The sequence below is a fragment of the Dipodomys spectabilis genome, unplaced genomic scaffold (assembly GCF_019054845.1).
Source record: "Dipodomys spectabilis isolate Male_0828 unplaced genomic scaffold, ASM1905484v1 ptg000230l, whole genome shotgun sequence".
In the NCBI taxonomy this organism is placed as follows: domain Eukaryota; kingdom Metazoa; phylum Chordata; class Mammalia; order Rodentia; family Heteromyidae; genus Dipodomys; species Dipodomys spectabilis.
The window spans coordinates 3,493,732-3,515,226 of record NW_024870907.1 but is presented as its reverse complement, the minus strand read 5'-3'; the positions used below and the strand labels follow the sequence as shown (position 1 = coordinate 3,515,226).

General features: G+C 48.2%; 1 protein-coding gene across 3 annotated transcripts in view; it reads left to right on the top strand.

The window, feature by feature from the left end:
- Shank3 (SH3 and multiple ankyrin repeat domains 3) overlaps window positions 1-21,495 on the top strand; it is a 74,660-nt gene that overhangs the window by 6,661 nt on the left and 46,504 nt on the right. For all 3 annotated transcript variants that reach the window (XM_042698016.1, XM_042698017.1, XM_042698018.1), the window contains exons 10-12: window positions 13,663-13,936; window positions 16,744-16,937; window positions 17,751-17,864. In XM_042698016.1, the coding sequence (XP_042553950.1) occupies window positions 13,663-13,936; window positions 16,744-16,937; window positions 17,751-17,864 (582 nt within the window). The remainder of the gene's footprint in view (window positions 1-13,662; window positions 13,937-16,743; window positions 16,938-17,750; window positions 17,865-21,495) is intronic.

Sequence of the window (21,495 nt, the reverse complement as noted above, 5' to 3'; positions counted from 1 at the left end):
TCTAGGTTTTGCGTTTCTGGTGGTCCATGTATAAATGAAGGCCTGGCATGTGCATAAGTTGTGGTCCTAAAAGGAAGACCAGGGCTTTGTAGCTTAGCCCCAATATGGATAAGAAGAAAGGCCCCAATTGTATTCCCTTATCTCTTGGATGTGTGGTGTCAGACTGGACCATTCTGTGTTCAGGTGACTGAGCAGCAGGGGCTGTGGATCTCTGCTCCAGGAAAAGATATTGTCTAGCTGGGCCACACTCTAGTCACTGGCTGCCTCCTTGTCCTCCTTGTTTCTAACTATCTCTTTCTGGAACATGGAATCTCAGATTCTCCTTCTTGCCATGAGTATTTACTTGGGCTGGTGTTAGAATCTCTCTTGGATCCAATGTAGGTTCCAGTCTGTGATGCTTTGCTTTCTTTTAAGTAAACTATGTACCATTATTTGTATCCCTTTCCACCTTGGCCTCCTTTGAGCTCAGGGGTTCCACCTTCCTCCCACCTCCTGGGACGTGTACTTTGTGTAGCTGATTGGGCCTGTGGTCGGAGTGCAAGGGGAGTAAAGGCAGTCTAGGGCTTGAATGCAGTCCAGACTGAGAGACAGGAACATTGCACTGCCCTATCCTCAGGCTCTGGAGCGTTACCATACTGAGACTCCTGTTCTGGGGCATTCTGGCGCAGTTGGTTAAGCATACTGTCCTTAGAACACTAGAATGGGCATCTGTGTCACCTAGTCCAGATATGGTCACCAGTTCTGCTGGCCACACACTCTTGCTCATATGTCATATACTCAACAACATCCATGTATGCAAGGTGCTGCAGTTGTGGGATTTACTGTGAATTTTCATACCTCAGTTCTTCCTCTCAACAACTGGCTCATTTTATAGAGAAGGAAACCAAGGTTCAGAGAAGTTAATGACAGGGCTTGACCCTAGACCTGGGGATTCAGGGTCTTGTTACCCTCTCTCCCCTGCTCCCCAGCACATATTTATTCTGAGACACTCTGAGTGACAGTCATGAATCTCCATGGTCCACCCAGGTCCTTGAGCAGGCCCTGCACATAGAAGCTTGAGGGGACTCTTCCAAGCCATTCTTTTCCAACTTCCTTTGTGTGGGGCTGATCACCCTTCAGAGGACAGGACACTTTCTATCTCAGTGGCTATTTCCTGTTGTAGACCAATAAGCCTTTGATAGGATGCTGGCCTGTCAAGTGAGTAACTCTGCTTGCTGCCTCTGTCACTAGGCCATGTTCTTTCTAACTCTCTCTCAGGCATGTTCCCATCTACATGGGTACCATTCATGCTTCTTATGCATATCCTTTTTTTTTGTCGGTTGTGGGGCCTGAACTCTGGGCCTGGGCACTGTCCCTCAGCTCTTCAGCTCAAGGCTAGCGCTCTACCACTCGAGCTACAGCACCACTTGTGGCTTTTTCTGCGTATGTGGTGCTGAGGAATCGAACCCAGGGCCTCATGAGTGCAAGGCAAGCACTCTTATCACTGAGCCACCTTCCCAGCCCCCCTTATGCATATTCATTACTCACTTGCTTTTGTTGAGTGTCATGGTGACATCACCCGAAGAGCTTGTGTAGATTCTGACCCAGAGCCTGGGTGGGGGCCTGAGCTGCACTAATCAGCATGAGGTGAGGTTGGAGGTAAGGCTAATGCTGCTGATTTGGGCACTACATTTTGTACAATAGGAGTCTGGATATGGCTTGGTAGATGGTGGCCACAGGCCAAATCCACACTATAGCCTTTTGTTTATTTATTTATTTGTAAGTCCTGGCTAGGGCCTGGCACTGTTCTTGAGCTCTTTAGCTCAAGGCTAGTAGTGCTCTACCACTTAGAGCCACAGCCCCACTTCCCATTTTCAGGTGGTTAATTGGAGATAAGAGCGGCACAGACTTTTTTCTGCCTAGGCTGGCTTTAAACCATGATCCTCAGATCTCAGCCTCCTGAGTAGCTAGGATTATAGGTGTGAGCCACCAGTGCCTGGCTAAGTTTTTGTTTTTTTTGAGGGTGTGAGTGTGTGTGTGTGTGTGTGTGTGTGTTTGTACACATGTATATATGTATATATACATATATACATATATTAGCTATGTTAATTGATCTAGTAGCATTTTTTTTTCTTCTCTACCACTTGAGCCAAAGCACCAATTCTGGTTTTCTAGTGGTTTTTATTGAAGATAAGAGTCTCATGGACTTTCCTGCCTGGGCTGGCTTTGAACCGTGATCCTCAGGTCTTAGCCTCCTGAGTAGCTAGGATTACAGGCGTGAGCCACCAGCGCCCAGCTTTCCAGTAGCATTTCTTACACTCACAGTGTAGTGTAGTTAATTTTATTGAATTCTCCCCTTTTCATTGCCCCAAAAGAAAAAATCTCACACATTAAGTAATTATTCTGCATACTCTCTCCCTTCTAGTTGTCTGCTGTGAACACACGTTTCTGTCTCTGTATTTACCGATTCTTGCTGTTTCATATAATTGGAATCATACAGTTTGTCCCTTTGTGTTTTTATTTTTGTTTGTTTGTTTTTTGGTCATGGGTCTTGAACTCTGGGCCTGGGCGCTGTCTCTCAGCTCTTCAGCTCAAGGCAAGTGCTCTACCACTTGAGTCACAGCACCACTTCCAGTTTTCTGGTGGTTAATTGGAGATAAGATTCATCATGGACGTTCCTTGCCCGAGTTAGCTTTGACGCGATCCTCAGATCTCAGCCTCCTGAGTAAGCTAGGGTTACAGGAATGAGCCACCATCACCCGGATGCTACATACTATAAAACTTTAGCATCTAGGTATTCTGCAGCTCGTGAATGAGGGTAGCCCCTTGCTGGGAGAGGCAAGAGGGGACACCTTTTTTTCTTACAAATGAGTTGAGGGGACACTTTTAAAATTTATTTTTATTTATTTTATTAATACATATTAGTTGTATGATGAGGGTTTTATTGTGACATTTTCACATATGTGTACAGTGTATCTCAATCTCACCCGTTCTGTCCCCCCCACACTTCTTAAAATCATTTAAACCTATTTTATTTTTCTTTTCTCATACATGCACACAAAATTCTTCCACTGTCCTCATCATCATTCACTTGTCTTTGTTAGCCTGACTAGCTCCTGCTGGGACTTGCTTCCCTAACACAGCTTGCTTTTTGATCCCCAAACCCTCAACCTGTTGGCTGACAGCTTTCATTGAGAGTCTTTTTATTATGAAAAAATTATTTTAAGTACTTATACAAAGGGGTTTCAGTTTATTTATTTATACATGTATTCGTGTATAGTTGCAATGTATTGCAAAAATGTTCACATTTGATCTTTTTCCTTTTAAGAGAGGAAATATCTATCCATCTCCTTACCTATCTCTGCATGCATGCTTGCCAGTAGGACTCGGGGCCTTGTGCTTTGTTTGCCTTTTTTGCTCAAGCCTGGCATTCTACCACTTGAGCTACAGGTTTTTCCTAGTTAATTGGTAATAAAAGTCTCTTAGACTTTTCTGCTTTGGCTGGCTTCAAAACACAGTCCTCAGATCTCAGCCTCATGAATAGACATGAGCCAAGGGCTCAGTTTTGTTTTGTTTTTTTTCTGGTCCTAGGGCTTGAACTCAGGGCCTGGGCACTGTTGCTCAGCCTCTTTGTGCTCAAGGCTAGTAGTGTTCAAGGGGAAACTTTTATGAAAGTATTTGAAGAAACAAAACAAGGAAAACAATGATTGGTTAGAAGTTAGTCGATGGCTTCTTATTGGTGCAGTTTCTAGTTTCAGTTTACTGCTTGCTTTGGCCTTTGGTTTCTTTTTGGGTGCTGTCCCTCAGCTCTTCAGCTATAGACTAGCGCTCTACCACTTGAGCCTCAGCACCACATAAGCAGAAAAAGCCGGAAGTGAACCCAGGGCCTCATGCATGCAAGGCAAGTACTCTACCACTGAGTCGTAAGTCCCGGCCTTTGGTTTCTACAGTAAGAATTTAGAAACTAATAATAAATAGCATCTCAATTAGATTTTTTTAAAAAACAACCCATTTCTTTTAGCCAGCCTCTCATTCATGTGAGATTGACCAAAACCTGGAAATTAAGTGCCACCATGGTAGCCGATTTTCTTTCTGTCAGAAGTAGAATTCATAAGTCCTGGCCCGGTGCTGGTGGCTCACGCCTGTAATCCTAGCTACTCAGGAGGCTGAGATCTGAGGATCGCGGTTCAAAGCCAGCCTGGGCAGGAGAGACCGTGAGACTCCTATCTCCAATAAACCACCAGAAAACCGGAAGTGGTACTGTAGCTCAAGTGGTAGAGTACTCGCCTTGAGCTGAAGAGCTGAGGGACAACGCCCAGGCGCAGAGTTCAAGCCCCACGACCGACAAAAAAAAAAAAAAAAAAAAAAAAGAATTCATAAGTCCTGGTGTCAGGCCTGTTGAAGAAAGATACTTTTGTTCAGATCACCTTTGCTATACTAATCATGCAAAACCATGGATGGCTGTAGACGCACATAAAGACATTGAGAGACAGTGGTGCACTAGAGACATGGGAAGGTTGACTGGCAGGATAATACCAACAGCCCAAAGTACATTTCTCAGCCTTGGTCTCCACCAGCCAACCCAGCTAATAAATCTGTGGAATAAAACAAAAGCAGAAATCAGTGATTAAAACAAACTAGAAGTTAGTTTCTGAGTCCACAGGGGAGTTACTCATAACTTCTATGTTCGAGCTTAAAACCTACTTCTGGGAGTGTGGCCTGACAGATAGCTGACCTCTGATGGTCCACACTAAAGTATCAGGCTGTCTTCTGCAGTTGCACTAAGGTATCCATCTCCAGCTTTGGGACTGCAGGAATACTGCAGGTCTTTTGTGTTTTGTTTTCTTGTTTGGGTCCTAGGTCTTGACCTCAGGCCCTAGGTGTTGTCCCGAGTTGGTTGTTTTTATTAGTTAGTTTAAACTTTAAAAAATTTTTTTTTTCCAAACAGTCTCTTGCTGTGTTAGCCCAGGCTGCCCCTCATCTCCCTCATCTCAACAATCTTCTTGCCTTAGCCTTCAAAATTCTGGGATCACAGGCATGTACCACTATGCTTGGCTTCTTTCGTTTTCAGATACTGGCTTAGACTTTGATCTTCCTGCCTGTGCCTCTCCTGTGGCTGAGATTACAGGCACAAAGCACCATGCCTGGCCTGATTTTTATGTAAGGTCAAAGTAACTTTTTTTTTTTTTTGCCCAGGCTAGACTCAGACTGCACTGCTACCATCTCTGTCCCCTGTGTGGGAGTTACATATTTTTTTAACCAGATGATTGGGGTAGCTGGCTTGAGACATACACAAGAATGTAGTTTTATGAAAGTTGGCTTGCTATTTACACAAATGCAGGAAGAGAGCACATAGGGTCTTGAAAACTTGAACTTGGTTAGCATTTTACAAATCACCAGTTTCTGTTTGCTTGTTGTTTTGGTTTTTAATTTTTTTAAGTTGGTATTATAAAGGTGATGTACAGAGGGGTTACAGTTTTGCTTTATATGTATGTGCATGTGTGCACTGGTACTGGGGTTTGAACTCAGGGTCTCAAGCTATCACTTACTTGACTTTTTTGTTCCATGCTCTATCACTTCAGCTGCACCTCCAAATCTGGCTTTTTTTCTGATTAATTGGAGATAAGAGTGTCATAGACATTCCTGCCCAGGATGGCTTTGAGCTGGGATCCTTGGATCTTAGCCTCCTGAGTAGCTAGAATTACAGGTGTGAGCAATCATTGCTATGTGACTATGGTGCCCAGTTTCGTCCAGAACTGCTGGCTCAAGCGGTCCTCTGCCTCAGCCTCCAGAGTAGCTGGTACTATAGTCACACTCTACCATGCCTGACTTCAGTTTATTAGAATTGTGGAAATTGTTACCGAGTCTGATGGTATGGTGTTAAAGTTATCAGAAGCAATTCCATATTAGTTTCCCAAGAATGTCTCTGAAGGAAAAACATTTTTGAGTTGTAGCTGACTGCAAATGCTTTTAGGGAAGAATGATAATAATAACTATGGGTGACAAAACAGAGAAGGGCCATGGTAAATTCTGATGATGCATTTGGCAAGGAAATTTGATTATTTTTTGTTACATAATAACTGATTGATAGCATTATACCAAGACATTAGACTTCTAGGAATTTCATACAGGTTGCTACAGTCTTACCAATAACACACCTGTAAATATAACTTGAAGGTTCAGGAGCCCCAGGGTATGATTCAAAATATATCCTCATAGGTTCTTGTTCCTGCTTGCTTGTTCTCTCTCCCTCTCCCCCTCCCCCTCTCCTCCTCCCCTTCTCCTCTTCCCCTTCCCCCTCCACCTGTCCCTCTCCTCCCCCTCCCTCTCTGCTTCTCCCCCTCCCTCTCTACTTCTCCCTCTCCCTCTGCTTCTCTCCCTCTTCCTCTCTCTCCTTCCCTCTTCCTCCCTCCCTCCCCACTATCTGTGTTAGGATTTGAACTCTAGGCTTTATGCTTGCTAGGCTGGCACTTTTATCATCTGAGCCATACTCTAAGTTCTTTTTTGCTTTAGGTTGTTTTTTTTTTTTTTTTTTTTTTCAGATAGGATGTGTGTTTTTATCCAATGCAGGTCTCAGATTTGATTCTTCTACCTATGCCTCCCATGTAGCTTTTTGTGTGTGTGTGTGCTGTGTACCCCTATCCTGGGGCTTGAACTCAGGGCCTGGGCCCTGTCCCTGAGTTTTTTTTTTTTTTTTTTTTTTTGGTCAAGGCTAACACTCTACCACTTTGAGCCATAGCTCCACTTTTGACTTTTTTTGGTGGTTAATTGGAGATAAATCTCAACAGACTTTCTGGCTTGGGTTGGCTTCAAACCTTGATCTTCAGACCTCAGCTTCCTGAGTTGCTAGGGTTACAGATGTGAGCCGTTGGCTCCTGACTCCCATGAAGCATTGAGTGCAGGTTTGAACCATCAGGCCTAACTTGGATGAGGTGGGAGAGCTCATTAACTTTTTTTTTGTTGGTTGTGGGGCTTGAACTTTGCGCCTGGGCTCTGTCCCTGAGCTCTTCAGCTTAAGGTTAGTGCTCTACCGCTTGAGCCACAGCACCACTTCTATTAAGTCTTTGCTGAGGCTGGCCTCTTAACTATAACCATCCTCTGCCTCCTGAGTAGCTGTGATTGTAGGTATGTAGCACCCGGCTGGACTTTATCTATTATTATTCATATGTCAGTGCCGTTGTTTTTTGTGGTTCGGGGGACTGAACCCACATCCTTATACATGCTAGGCAAGTGAGCTTTATACCATTGAGTTTTATCCCCAGCCCAGGGATGGTTTTGATTCCTGTATCTCTGTAGTAAGTTTTGAAATGGAGGGGGGTGGGGGGAGGGTTGAGTCCTGCAACTTTTCTTTTGATACTGTTTTGGTACATCGAAGCCCCTTACAATTCCACATGGATCTGAGGGTTACTTGCTTGCTTTGGAAAAACAGAACATGGGCCAGGCAGTATATATCTCTAATCCCAACGCTCAGAAAACTGAGGCAAGAAGAGGCAAGTGTTAGGCCAGCCTAGACTGTATTCATAATGTACTGTCTCAGAAACACAGCAAATGAAACAAACCCTCCACCCCAACAAAAGTCCAACAAAAGTCCAAGTAGCAGTTGAAATATTGGTCAGAATTACCTCAAATTTATAATCACTCTGGGTAGGATTGGCAGTTTTTTCCTCTGGCACTAGGGACTGAACTGAAGGCCTTGAGCTTGAATATTCTACCACCTGAGTCCTGCCCTACCCCAGCCCTTTTGCTTTAATTTATTATTACTTTTTGTTGTTGTTGGTCGTTGGGCTTGAACTCTGGGCCTGGGCGCTGTCCCTCAGCCCTTCTGCTCAAGGCTAGCGCTCTACCACTTGAGCCACAGGCTCAAGCTTTTTCTGCTTATTTGGTGCTGAGTCATCGAACCCAGGGCCTCATGGATGCAAAGCAGGCACTATACCACTGAGCCACCTTCCCAGCCCTAACTTCTTTTTCAGATAGAGTTTCATGCTAAAATTTCCCAAGCTGGCCTCTGAGATCCTCCTGCCTCTCCCTGAATGGCTAGGAGTCCAGATGAGGGTTACTGTTTAAAACAATATTCTAGTTAATGGATGTAGATGGGCCTTTCATTTATTTAGATCTCCTTTAAGCAATATTTTATCATTTTCAGAATATAAATCCTTTCACTTCCTTGAGTTTGGGGGTATTCTTTTGGATTCAATATAAATTGAATTATCTTCTTACTTTTTTTGGGATTGTTTTATTGCCAGTGTATAACTAACTTTTGCACATTGATCCAACAACTTTGCCAAATTATCTCTCCTGGTAGATTCTTGTGTATGGGGAGTTTCTTTGTTTTGTTATATAGAATCGTGTTTTGCAAGTACAGATAGGTTTACTTCTTTTTTTTTTTTTTTTTTTGGTCCTGTCATGGTGCCTGAACTCTGGGCCTGGGCACTGTCCCTCAGCTTTTCAGCTCAAGGCTAGCACTCTACCACTTGAGCCACAGCGCCACCTCTGGCTTTTTTCTTTTTGCTTATATGGTGCTGAGGAATTGAACCCAGGGCCCCAGGCATGCAAGGCAAGCGCTCTACCACTGAGCCACCTTCCCAGCCCACGTAGGTTTACTTCTTTCTTTCCAATTTGGATTCCTTTCATTTGTTTTTCTTGCCTAATTGCTCAAGCTAAAATTTCTAACACAATGTTCAGTAGCTGTATTGAAAATGGGCATTCTTGCTGGGCACTGGTGGCTCATACCTATAATCCTAGCTACTCAGGATACTGAGGCCTGACAATTGCAGTTCAAAGCCAGCTGGGACAGAAAAGTCCATAAGACTCTTATCTGTACTTAACCATCAGAAAACTGGATGTGAAGCTGTGGCTCCAAGTGGTAGAGCACTAACCTTGAGCAAAAAGATCTCAGGGACAGTGCCTAGGCCCTGAGTTGGAGCCCCATGGCTGACAAAAAACAAAGAACGAGGAAATGGCACATTTTTTTCCTTACTCCTGATTGTAGAGGAAAGTTTTCAATCTTTTACCACTGGGTAAAAGATTGTTCCTGTGAATTTTAAATTAAATGAGTCTTATGTTGAATAAACTTATTTATACTACTAGTTTTCTGAATTGTTTTGTCGTGGAAAGTTTTGGATTATGGAAAATACTTTATTCTGCATCAACTGAAATGATCATTGTAGGTTTTCTCCTTTGTTCTATTAATGTGGTATATTTTATTGATGATAGTGGTTTCTAGATTTCTCCTTGTAATACCTTATCTGGCATTGTCATCAAATGATAGTTGTCCTCATAGAATGAGTTAGGGAGTGCTTCTGTCATTTTCAGTTTTTTGACTAAGAAGGGTTAAAATGTTAGTAGAAGTCACCATGGTCCCATCTGGTAGTAGACTGTTTCCTTTCTTGCCAGTGTTGGATTTTGAACTCAGAGCCTCCTGCTTGTGGCTGGTGCTCTGCCACTTAGACTACACCTCTAGTTACAGCTTTTTGCTGCTTAATTGGAGATGGAGGTTTTTCTACCTTGGGTAGTTTCAAACTGAGGTCACTCCAGGTCTCAGCCTCCTTAATGGCTAGGATTATATTTGTGAGCCACCAGTGCCTGGCTAGTAGACATTTTTTTTGTGGTTTTTGCTTTCTGAATGAAGTTTTGCTTGGTTTACATTTGTTTAGACTTTCTATTTCCTTTTTTTTTCTTTTTTTTTTCGGTTGTGGGGCTTAAACTCTGGGCCTGGGCGCTGTCCCTCAGCTCTTCAGCTCAAAGCTAGTGCTCTACTACTTGAGCCACAGCAACACTTCCAGTTTTCTGGTGGTTTATTGGAGATAAGAGTCCCATGGAAATTGTAACTCCTCTGTACGGTATTTTCATAATAAAAAATTAAATAAAAAAACAAAAAACGAGTCTCATGGAATTTCTTGGGCAGGCTGGCTTTGAACTCTGATCCCCATATCTCAGCCTCCTGAGTAGCTAGGATTACAGGGTGAGCTACTGGTGCCTGGCTCCTTTTTCTCTATGAAAGAAATAAATTTAGGTAGTAATTAAAAAGGCATTTGGCAGTAAAACTCCAAATGTCATTTCTGATTTTGGCTGTTTCTAAAACTACTTTTTTTTCTTAGTATAGTTAAAAGTTTGTCAATTTTGTTGATATAAAAAAAAATACAGCCGGGCGCTGGTGGCTCACGCCTGTAATCCTAGCTACTCAGGAGGCTGAGATCTGAGGATTGCGGTTCAAAGCCAGCCCGGGCAGGAGATACCGTGAGACTCCTATCTCCAATAAACCGCCAGAAAATCGGAAGTGGTGCTGTAGCTCAAGTGGTAGAGCGCTCGCCTTGAGCTGAAGAGCTGAGGGACAGCACCCAGACCCAGAGTTCAAGCCCCACGACTGACAAAAAAAAAAAAAAATACAGGAGGGCTGGGAAGGTGGCTCAGTGGTAGAGTGCTTGCCTTGCATGCATGAGGCCCTGGGTTCAATTCCTCAGCACCACATAAGCAAAAAGAAAAAAGTTGGAAGCAGCGCTGTGGCTCAAGTGGTAGAGTGTTAGCCTTGAGCTGAAGAGCTGAAGGACAGCGGCCAGGCCCAGAGTTCAGGCCCCACAACCAGACCTCCCCACCCCCCAAAAAAAAAATACAGGGGTAGCTGGGTGCTGGTGGCTCATATCTGTAATCCTAGCTACACAGGAGGCTGAGATTTGAGGATCATGGTTCAAAGCCAGCAGGTGCAGGAAACTCCATGAGACTCTTATCTCCAATAAACCACTCAGAAAACCAGAAGTGGTGCTGTGGCTCAAAGTGGTAGAGTGCTAGCCTTGAGCTGAAGAGCTGAGCCCAGGCCCAGGGTACAAGCCCCATGCCCAACAAAACAAAACAACAACAACAAAAAATACAGGGTTAGAGATTTAGCTCAGTGAAAGAGTGCTTGTCTAGCAAATACAAGGCCTTAAAAGTTTGGTCCTCAGCACCATAAATAAATAAATAAGACCAAATAAAACACAGCAGTTTATCTAATTGATTCTCTGTTATTTTTCCATTTTCTCTTTTCTCTAATCATTTCTGTTTGTTACCTTTCCTTCCTTTTATTGGCTGGCTCTTTTTCTAGTTTCTTAAGTTATACAATTAAGCTTTCTATCTGTTTATTTATTCTTGTGCTAGATATTGTATGTGCTAGTACTTGTAACATTACATACTACATTCTTTTTTTTTTGGTCATGGGGCATGAACTCTGGGCCTGGGTGCTGTCCCTGTGCTCTTCAGCTCAAGGCGAGTGCTTTACCGCTTAAGCTACAGCACCACTTCCAGTTTTCTAGTGCTTTATTGGAGATGAGTCTCAGGGACTTTTCTCCCTGGGCTGGGAACTGTGATCCTCAGATCTCAGCCTCCTGAGTAGCTAGGATTATAGGCATGAGCCACTGGTGCCCGTCTCTAACACTACATTCTTAACCTCCTGCTTTTTTTTTTAGTTTAGTTTAGTTTTTGTTTCTTTTTTTTGGTCCGGTCGTGGGGTCTGAACTCTGGGCCTGGGCGCTGTCCCTCAGCTCTTCAGCTCAAGGCTAGCACTCTACCACTTGAGCCACAGCGCCACTTCTGGCTTTTTTTTTTTTTTTTTTACTTATGTGGTGCTGAGGAATTGAACCCAGGGCCTCATGCATGCAAGGCAAGCGCTCTACCACTGAGCCACCTTCCCAGCCCCTCTTACGGGTACATTTCTTATCAAGCATTGTTGCCTCCTCAAGTGAGAGCTGAATAGCTATTCAGGCTGCTTTCCTTCCCAGTGTATACACTCTCCTTCCCAGCCTCACTTGCAGTTTTTGAGAGGTTAATTGTAGATAGGAGTCTCACGGGGACTTTTCTGAGTGGGCTGCTTTGAACCAGATCCTCAGATCTCAACCTCCTGAGTTGCTAGGATTACAGGCCGGAGCTACCAGCACCTTGGCCTTTTTTGTTTTTGTTTTTTTGTGCTTAAAGAGAAGATACTTTGTATGGTTTCAGCTTTTAAAATTTATTGAGACTTATTTTGTGGCAAGATCCGTGGTTTGTGTGGAGAACGTCACAGTGTACTTAAGAATTCTCCATAATATTCTGCTGCAATTGAGTCAAGTGGCTTGAATGTATCTTAGATCTTAATTGGTTTAAGTCTCCTATGTCTCTTTGTTCATCTGTATAGATAGTCTATCCATTGTCAACAATGGAATATTGAAGTCTCCAGCTATTATTAATATAGAACAGCCTATTTCTTACTTCAGTCATTTATTAATATATTTTATTTTGGTGTCCTTTGGTGCATGTAATAATCGTTAATTCTCTTGATAGATCAACTCAGCAAAGTATAATATCCTTGTCTGTCTCTTGTTCCATTTTTTATTTTGAAGTTTAATATCAATATGGACACTCAGTCCTATTTTGTATACTATTTACGTGAGATATCTTTTAAAAATGTTTTTAATTCCTAGCCTATTTATGTTTTGGGATCTGAAGCAATTCTTGGGTAAATAGCATATAATTGGATCTGGGTCATATATTTAATTTTGCCAACTGTTTTTTGTTTCTCTCTCTCTCTCTCTTTCTCTCTCTTTCTCCCCTCCCTTCCTCCCTTCCTTCCTTCCTGGGTCATATATTTTATCTTGCCAACTGTTTCTCTCTTCCTCATCTTGCCAATGGTTTTTCTCTCTTTCTTCCTCCCCTCCTTCCCTCCCTTTCTTCCTTCCTATGTATGTGTGCCCTGGAGCTTGAACACAGGGCCTGGGCACTGTCCCTGAAGCTTCTTTTGCTCAGGTAGTTCTCTACCACTTGAACCACAGCTTCACTTCTGGCTTTTTTGGGTACTTAATTGGCAGTGAGTTTCACAGACTCCCTTGCCCAGGCTGGCTTTGAACTGTGATCCTCAGATCTCAGCCTTCTGAGTAGCTAGGATTGTAGGTAGGAGCCATTGACACCTAGCCACTGTTTCTTTCTTTCTTTTTTTTTTTTTTTGCTGGTCGTGGGGCCTGAACTCTGGGTCTGGGCGCTGTCCCTCAGCTCTTCAGCTCAAGGCTAGTGCTCTACCACTTGAGCCACAGCGCCACTTCCAGCCTTTTCTGCTTATGTGGTGCTGAGGAATCGAACCCAGGGCCTCATGCATGCAAGACAAACACTCTACCACTGAGCCACCTTCCTAACCCCTAGCCACTGTTTCTTAAGTAAAGTTTTAAAACACCTACATACCGGTTTGCTTATATGTAGTTTGTGACTATTTTCATGCTACTGGAGAGGAATTGAGTCATGTTAATATTAAGATTATAAGTGGCTTTCAGAGCCTGAAATAATTGGTTTTCATAGAAGTTTGCTGACCTTTGGTCTAGAATGTCCTTTTCTGTTTCCTTGAGTGTAGTTTCCTTGAGTACAGTGTCACATTGCTGTAGGTGAGTGAGAGCTATCACATTAGCCTGCTTTGGGTCTCTTGAAGCTTGGAAATAGGCTCATTTTGATAACAAACATGGGTACTCCCAAGGCCTTGGCTGGCCAGACAAGGAAGCTAGGGTTGGAGGCAGTGGGGCTGGGATTGTCCCCTCCTTAGCCATGCCATTCATAGGGCAGCCAACTGTCCTGGTGTCCATGCAACTAAGGCAGTTCTTAGTATATAGGATTCTGGAAAGCTTAGCTAAGCTATGATAGTCGATTGGTCAACCAGCTGATCCTTAGAATCTCATTCGTGCCCCTCTACCCCAGTACCATTCAGGGAAACCCCCAGCTATGCAAAGCGGCGACGACTGGCTGGCCCCAGTGGCTTGGCATCCCCGCGGCCCCTGCAGCGCTCAGCCAGTGACATCAACCTGAAGGGTGAGGCACAGCCAGCAGCCTCTCCGGGGCCCTCCCTCCGAAGCCTTCCCCACCAGCTGCTGCTCCAGCGGCTGCAGGAGGAAAAAGATCGCGACCGGGATGGTGAACAGGAGAATGACATCAGTGGCCCCTCAGCAGGCAGGGGCAGCCTGAGCAAAATCAGGTAGGAGAAGGTGGGGAGGTCCTGGAAGGGTAGGCAAGGGTGGGATGCCAGACATCCAGCCAGCAAAGCCAGAAGAAGGAGGCAGGGAGAGTTTGTGGCTGGCATCTGTGCAGTGTTGGGTTGGTGTTTGAAGTTGTGGCACAGCCAGGCCCTCAGAAGGGCTTCCTTGGATGGAGTGCAAAAGAATGTGATGCCCTGGAGGCTGGGTCGGCATATTCTCACTGATTTATGGTTGGAGGTGGGGTTTGCTCTGAGGACACAGGGCAGCTGAGAGAGTTTAGGCGGGTGTGGTCCAACCTGTGAATAGAAAGCTTATTGCCATGTGTGAGAGAGTGGTAGGATGGAAGGGGATGCCTTTCACTGAGGGCTCAAATCCTGTGGGTGAAGCTAGCACTGTCCTCATGCAGGAGTCTTGGCTTCACCCTAGACCCAGTCTTCTATACCTACAGGACTCCACCTCTTCTTACCCTCAAGCCCTGAGAAATCAGGAACATTTGTGGGACTTAGTTTCTCCCAAACTTAATAGTGGGAGGCATGGATTGGAGCTTGTTAGTCTTTGCAGGCTGCATGGAGGTAGAGGGGAGGGTGAGCACTAGCTCTCAGATGGCCAGTGTGCCAGTCCTGTTGGTGAGGTCTTTCAAGGCATGCATTCCCATGGTGAAGCCCTCCAGGTGGCCTGGGCAGGTTAGTCTGCTGGGACCCACACACACTGTCAGCCAGTGTGGTTATGGGATCTGTGTTTCCTTTGCCTTGGTAGTAGGAGCTGTTTTTCTTACTTCCTGCCTTTTCCCCAGAGCTAGGCACATAGAAGTGTGTGTTAGATGCAAGTGTTACATAAGCAGAGTATTGTTTTCACAATACAGTTTAAATTTTTTAATTGTTAATATAAAGGTGATGTACAGAGAGGGATTACAGTTACGTAAGTCAGGTAAAGAGTACATTTCCTTTTAGACAGTGTCACCCCTTCCTTTGCTCTTCATAATGTGGTTTAATAACCCCAGGGCTCCATGTGCCACTGGGCTGTATGACACATTTATGTCATGTCAGTTCTATAACTTAGGACATGTGACACTCAAGTTGGCTCATACTTGTCCAAAGTCAGAGTTAGGAATCAGCTTATCTGGGTTCAGTTTGATAAAGGTCATAGGGTATGGCAGGAACATATGCAAGGCCCTCCTTTTCTTCATGCAGCAGGTCTTATGTCTGTTTCTACCTAGACTTGGATCCCCGAAAACTGTCTGCTTGCTCCAAATACCAGTTTTCATTTGAAGATTTTTCATAAGCCCTTTGGATTTTCCTAAGCTAGGGCTGATGGCCTGGTGGCTGAAACCATACTTTGCCATTTCATGAGATGGCTACTTGTGAGAGGAGCTGTGTGGTCACCGCTGGTCTCTGCTTTAGTGTATTTATTCGCCCTTTCAACAGACAAAAACCCAGGACCTACCCACATGCCCGGGACTCTAGCTTTCTTGCTCTGTAGGACAGCAGGCTTCTTTCTTCCTCATGAACATTTGTTAGGCCCCATTGTGGTGGGATCCCACACCAAGGTTCTGAGTGGGTTTCAGGGCATGGACACCTGGATCCAGGGCTGAGAGGCAATTAGGTGGACAGTGAATCAGGTATGACAGGGATCTGTAACGCTTAGGAAGAAGTGGCTGGTAAAGTGTGGTGCATGGAGGAGGGAGGGACTCTGGGTTCAGTTGCCTATGGTCAAGGGGGAAAAATTGCCATTGATGGAACCCCGTGGGGCTGCACTGGCTCTGCCGCCCCCTGTTGGCAAAGCTTGGCACAGGATCCCTGGCAGCCAGCCATGTGTGGTCGGCCGGGTCCTGGCCCCAGAAACCTACCAGGGCACTCGGAGTGGAGTCAGTACTTCAGTCGCTGGCCAAATGGCCGGGATGGCAGTAGGTTCTGAGTAGGTAGCCGGTGGCCGGTTCCCAAGTTCCAGAGTGCCTGGCCATTGGTGGAGACAGTGAGTATCTGACTTGGCATGCCTAGGTGCTAGACCGCAAGCTTTGGAGCCTTGGTACTAGAGAGCAAGCCCTGGAGCTGAGAGCAGGTGGCCTGCGCCTCGGGGCTCAGTGCCCAGGCCCGGAGCAGGCGTCTGGGATGAGAGGACCCAGGCCTGTGGGAGGGCGCCCCGCGCGGGGGTGGGCAGGGCGCAGCGGGCAGGCCAGGCCCACACTGGGGAGCTGGGCCCGGCCACTGCGCCCCGCCTGGGCTCCGGCCTGGCCTGACGGCCGCGCCCCACCCGCCCCGTGGTGAGCCCAGTCATCCTGCCTGGCGCCCACACCCCCACCCCAGCCTTCCCCAGCCTCCCGCGGCGGCTCGGCCGCCACTCCCCCCACAGGCGGGGCGCCCCCTCCGCACCGGCCCTCAGCCCGACCCCCGGCCCTCAGCTCCTCAGCTCGGACCTGCCGGGCCGTGGGCCCGCGGGGGGCGCCGCGGGTGGAGGGCGCGCCGGCCGCCGCCGCCCGCAGAGGGAGGAGCCGGCGCGGAGGAGGCGGGGCGCAGAGCGGCCGCGGCATGGAGCGCAGCCCCGCGGCCCCGGAGCCCTGAGCGGGCGCGGCTCGTGCGCTGGCGGGAGCTGGCCGGGCGCAGCGGCGGCGCGGCCCATGGAGCGGCCCCGGGCCGGGCCCCCGGCGGCGGCGGGCGGGCGGGCGGCGGGCCGGCGGCGGGCGCTGCGGCGGCGGCTGCCGTGAGGCCGGCGGCGGGGCCCGGCCGCGCGCCATGGAGGCCCCGGGCGCCGGCTTCGCGTGCCCGCTGCCCCCCGGCATCGCGTCCGTCACCTACGTGTTCGTCTACAGCCCGAGCGGGCCCGGCGGCCCGGGCCCCGCGCCCGGCCCCGGCTCGGCGCCCCCCGCATCCCCCGCGCCGCCGCCCCGGGGCCCGAAGCGGAAACTTTACAGCGCAGTCCCCGGCCGCAAGTTCATCGCTGTGAAGGCGCACAGCCCGCAGGGCGAGGGCGAGATCCCGCTGCACCGAGGCGAGGCCGTGAAGGGTGAGCGGCGCGGGGGGCGGGCCGCGCGGCCGGCGGGGCCATCTTGGGGTCTCCGGGGCCGGGGCCCCGGTCGGGGCCGCGGGCCGCCGCCGGCACCTGCGCCCCTGGCTGTCGCCACAGACGTTTCTGTGTCATGCTGGGGGCCAGCGCCACCCGGCCCCGTGTCCGGCCCCGCCGCGGGGCTCTTGTGTCACTTCTTGGGCTTCTCCGCTGGACACCCTGGGGCCGGGGTGCCGCCGCGGGGGAGGGCTGTGACAGTGACCGTGCCCACGGGTGCTGTGCACATCCCTCCCGCCCGTGCGGCCGGCCTGCTGAAGGCACAAGTGCCTCATTTTGTAATCACCCGGGTCCTGCCCAGGCGCCCTGTTTCCATGGGAGCCTGAGGTGGAAGCAGGCATATCTTGTGGCTTACTGCTCTGGCCACCGTGCAGTGACCCTGAGCTCTTGGCGGTGGCCCTTGGGTGGGTGACAGCTATCAGAGAGTGGCCACTGGGGGCAGGAGCAGGATTGTGGCTCCTGCAGCTGCTCCCGTCCTCCTTGAGTATGTCCATCTGTGTCTCTGTCCCCTGCATGCCCATTCCGTGCCCAGCCCATCTGTTTGTTTGCCTTTTCTGCGTGGATCCCACAGTCTTCCCAAGAAGAAAGCTAGGCAAATGTGGGAAGGGATGGAGAGCAAGGTTTAGGGCAGAACCTGAGCCTGAAATGGATGGGTGGGGGGGCGGGTAACCTGCAGAACCTGAGCCAGAAATGGAAGGGAGGTGACCTGCGGCTCCTTGCTTTACCCTAATGGCCTGTCTGGCTTTTGTTCCCCAGTGCTCAGCATCGGGGAGGGCGGATTCTGGGAGGGGACCGTGAAAGGCCGTACAGGCTGGTTCCCAGCTGACTGTGTGGAGGAGGTGCAGATGCGACAGTATGACGCCAGGCCTGGTGAGTGACCCCAGACTCCTTCCTAGGCACCTCCTGAGGTGTACACCCTTTGGCTTCCCGTTGGTTTTTCTTGGCGTAAATCTGGGTGCTCACAGAGAAAAGACAAGAAGTAAACTCAGACACACCTAAACACACACCTGTGCATATGACACATACATGGTGTGTATTCGTGACACATGTAGTTCTAAACAAAACTTCACATATGTTGGAGAACTTGTGACATGCTCACAGGAGGTACACAACCGTGAATGTCCTCTGTGTTTCCACACGTGATTCCAGTGCTTGTGACCACTGTTTTAGCATAGTCTTCACAGAAATACCAGGTGCTTGGAGCTTGCGATTCATGTGTGACTGGCAGACAAATAAGGAGGTCAGTGTGAGAAAAGAGGCATTTTTCCAAAGTGGACAGATTGTCCAAGTGGGCAGAGCAGGAGGGCTGGACCAGCCAAGAGGAAATGAGGCCAGCTGGGCCCCAAGGGGTAGTTATAGGTACCCTGGGGCTGGGATAGTCTGAGGGCAGCTGTTGAGGGATGGCCCCTGTCTTTAGTCAGGCAGAGAGGATGTGAAGTTGAAGGCCTCAACTCCTGAGGCTGGTGAGCAGCCTTCATTTAACCCTGCTGAGCAGCTGGGTTTCTAGGTAGGACCCCTCGGTGCCGGAGCCCACTGCGTGAGCTGGCTGTATTATCTAGGATGTAGCCTTTAGTAGGAGCCTTCAGGGATCCTAGAAAGCCCTAGGTCCCATGAGTTTTACTTCTGGCCCACAGAGTAGGTGTGATAAATGAAGTTCTCCTGAGTGGTGGTCATAAGTGGTCACCAGTGATGTGTTGAGTCACAGTGCATGTGTTTCTCTGTACCTGGAGGATTTGGGTTCAGAGTTGGTATTTCCTCACATTGGATTGACAGCTTCCCAGTGGAGCCCATCCATGTGTCACCCAGGACCCATGTGTGATCCAGAACCAATGTCCTGTGCCAAATTTGGTAGAGACCCAAGGACATGTGAGTTTGGCTGCTGACCCACTGCTGGCCAGGTGACTTGCTCCCTTACCTGGTAGACCCTTGTCCTGCTCCAGTGGTGGTGGCATGGAACGTGGAAGGGTCTGGGCTTCCTTGTTCTCTGCCTGTGGAAAGTAGTAGATGGAGTGGGAAATGATGTCAGGGTTTTGGCCTTAGGCCTGTCAGGGTGAAAGGAGGGAATAGAGAGGTATGTGGACTCAACACCTGTTGAACAGGAGCTAGTCCTATATACTCCTACAGGAAGGGTGGTGAGGTGCTGGTCTAAGAACTGGAGGCGCCAGGGACAATTTGGACCTTGGGATGAAGTTGAGATGGTAGGAAAGTTTGTGCTGGAGTCGGAGTCTGAGATGAGTGGCTGCTAATTAGGTTACTCCACGCTGGACTTGGTGCTGGCTCCTCACAGCAGCTGTGGAGGGTACACTGGTCTGTGCTTCTGCAGAGGCTTTGTGAGGAGCTCTCTTGAGTTCCCTGAAGGATTCAGAGAGGGCTTCAAAGCAGAGGTGATGTTTGGGCGGAATCTTCTGGGTGGATCCACAGATGAGGCGTTACTTCGTGTTTTCAGGGATCTCTGGCTTAGGGTTCTGGTGCTATACAGTGTTTCAGAGTTTCATTTGTCAGCAACTCAACATAACTTTTTTTGTTGTTGTTGTTGGTCGTGGGGCTTGAACTCTGGGCTTGGGTGCTATCCCTCAGCTCTTCAGCTCAATCAAGGCTAGTGCTCTACCACTTGAGCCACAGTGCCACTTCCGGTTTTCTAGTGGTTTATTGGAGATAAGAGTCTCACAGGCTTTCCTGCCCGGGCTGGCTTTGAACCGTGATTCTCAGATCTCAGCCTCCTGAGTAGCTAGAATGACAGGCATGAGCCACCGGTGCCCGGCTCTAATTTTAACATTTTTAAATGGACAGAATTGCCAGTTTGTCCCAGAAACCCTGGGGAGGTTGAGTCAGGTGTTATTAGTACATTTCTAGAGGGCCCCGCAGCCATGAGGGCCACTTGTGGCAAGGCTGGAGTGGGGAGCCTGAGGTCACTTAGATGCTCCTGGTACAGAGAAAGAACAGCCTTGTGGTGGGAGCTGACTAGGCCAGGGTTGCTTGATTGTGCAGTTCTTTTAGGGTCATGGTCAGGATTTGGACAGAGCAGAGCAGAGAGGTAGGCAAAGTGGGCCAGAGCTTCAGAAAAGTAGCCTGTGTGAGTGATGAAAACCTAACAGTTACAGGGATGCTAGACAGGGCTGTGGGGACTGAGTATCAAAGATAGCTGTGTGGATGGGAGTTCCAGGGGTTGGCCGAGGATGAGAGCCCTGCTGAAGCTGCCTGTCTGTAGGAAGGGGCGGGAACAATGGTAGCCTTTCTCCGACCTCAGCTGTAGTCTTGGCCAGTCACTCTAGGCAGAATCTCCCATGTTGAACTCAGACTGAGTTTGGCCAGAGGCTGGAGGGCAGCCCGGCCATAGAAATCTGCTTTTAGTAGGCGTAGATCCAAGGAAGAAATCTGATTCAGGGGCTAGAGTAGGAACTGAGGACTTAAAGGCCAAAGACTGGACACTGTGTTGAGGCATATGGGCGAGGCTGGTACCCAGGGCCACCGCTAGAAACTGGACTAGGGAACAGGTCCTGATCCCTTCATGAGGTGCAGAGCCAGTCTCTCAAGACACTGGAGAAGCAGAGGGTGTTGAGCTGGGTGGGAGGAAATGCCCAGGCCAGTTTGTGCAGGGACCCCAGTCCCAATGTGCCTCCCCTCCTTCCCCACCTAGTTTTGGGGTTGTTCATGTTCCGAACCTTCAACTATCTTTTTTTGTGTGTGTGCCTGATTAATAAGCCCAGGAAATGAATTTGTGTTACATAATGAATGCAATTTGTTTGGTTGACCAAAAAATTTCAAAACAAGATTCTAGTGATTTTAAGATTGGGTCCTTTTATCTTGCCCATGTAATTGTAACCCCTCTGTACAGTATTTTCACACACACACACACACACACACACACACACACACACACACACACACACACACACACACACACACACACACACACACACACACACACACACACACAAAAACGAAAAGAAAGACTGGGGTCCTTCTGCAGGCTGAGTGTTTCTTTGACTTGACTGGTCTGAAGAAGGGTGTTATAGAGGAGTGTAGGGCACTGCCTTCGTGGTAAAGCCTGGCTTATGCTGGCCTTGGGAACCAATATGGCCTCAGCCATATTGGGCTGTATCAGGGGGAAGAGAAAAGTGAATTGAGAGCTTGGATGCGGCAAGGGTGATGATAACAGGCTACCGAACCCAGGGGCCACCAAGGTAACCTTGCTCTGGAAGGATAGACCCAGAGGGGCCAGTTGCCTTACTGAGAATCTCATATCTAGTAGTAGGAATCTGAATTTAGTACTTGTTTTTTTTTTTTCTTTTTTGGTTGGTCGTGGGGCTTTGAACGCTGGGCCTGGGTGCTGTCCCTCAGCTCTTTAGCTTAAGGCTAGCGCTTTGCCATCTGAGCCACATGTCCGGCTTTTCCTGAGTAGTTTATTGGAGATAAGGATCTCACGGACTTTCCTGCCCAGGCTGGCTTTGAACCTTGATCCTCAGATCTCAGCCTCCTGAGTAGCTAGGATTACAGCCAT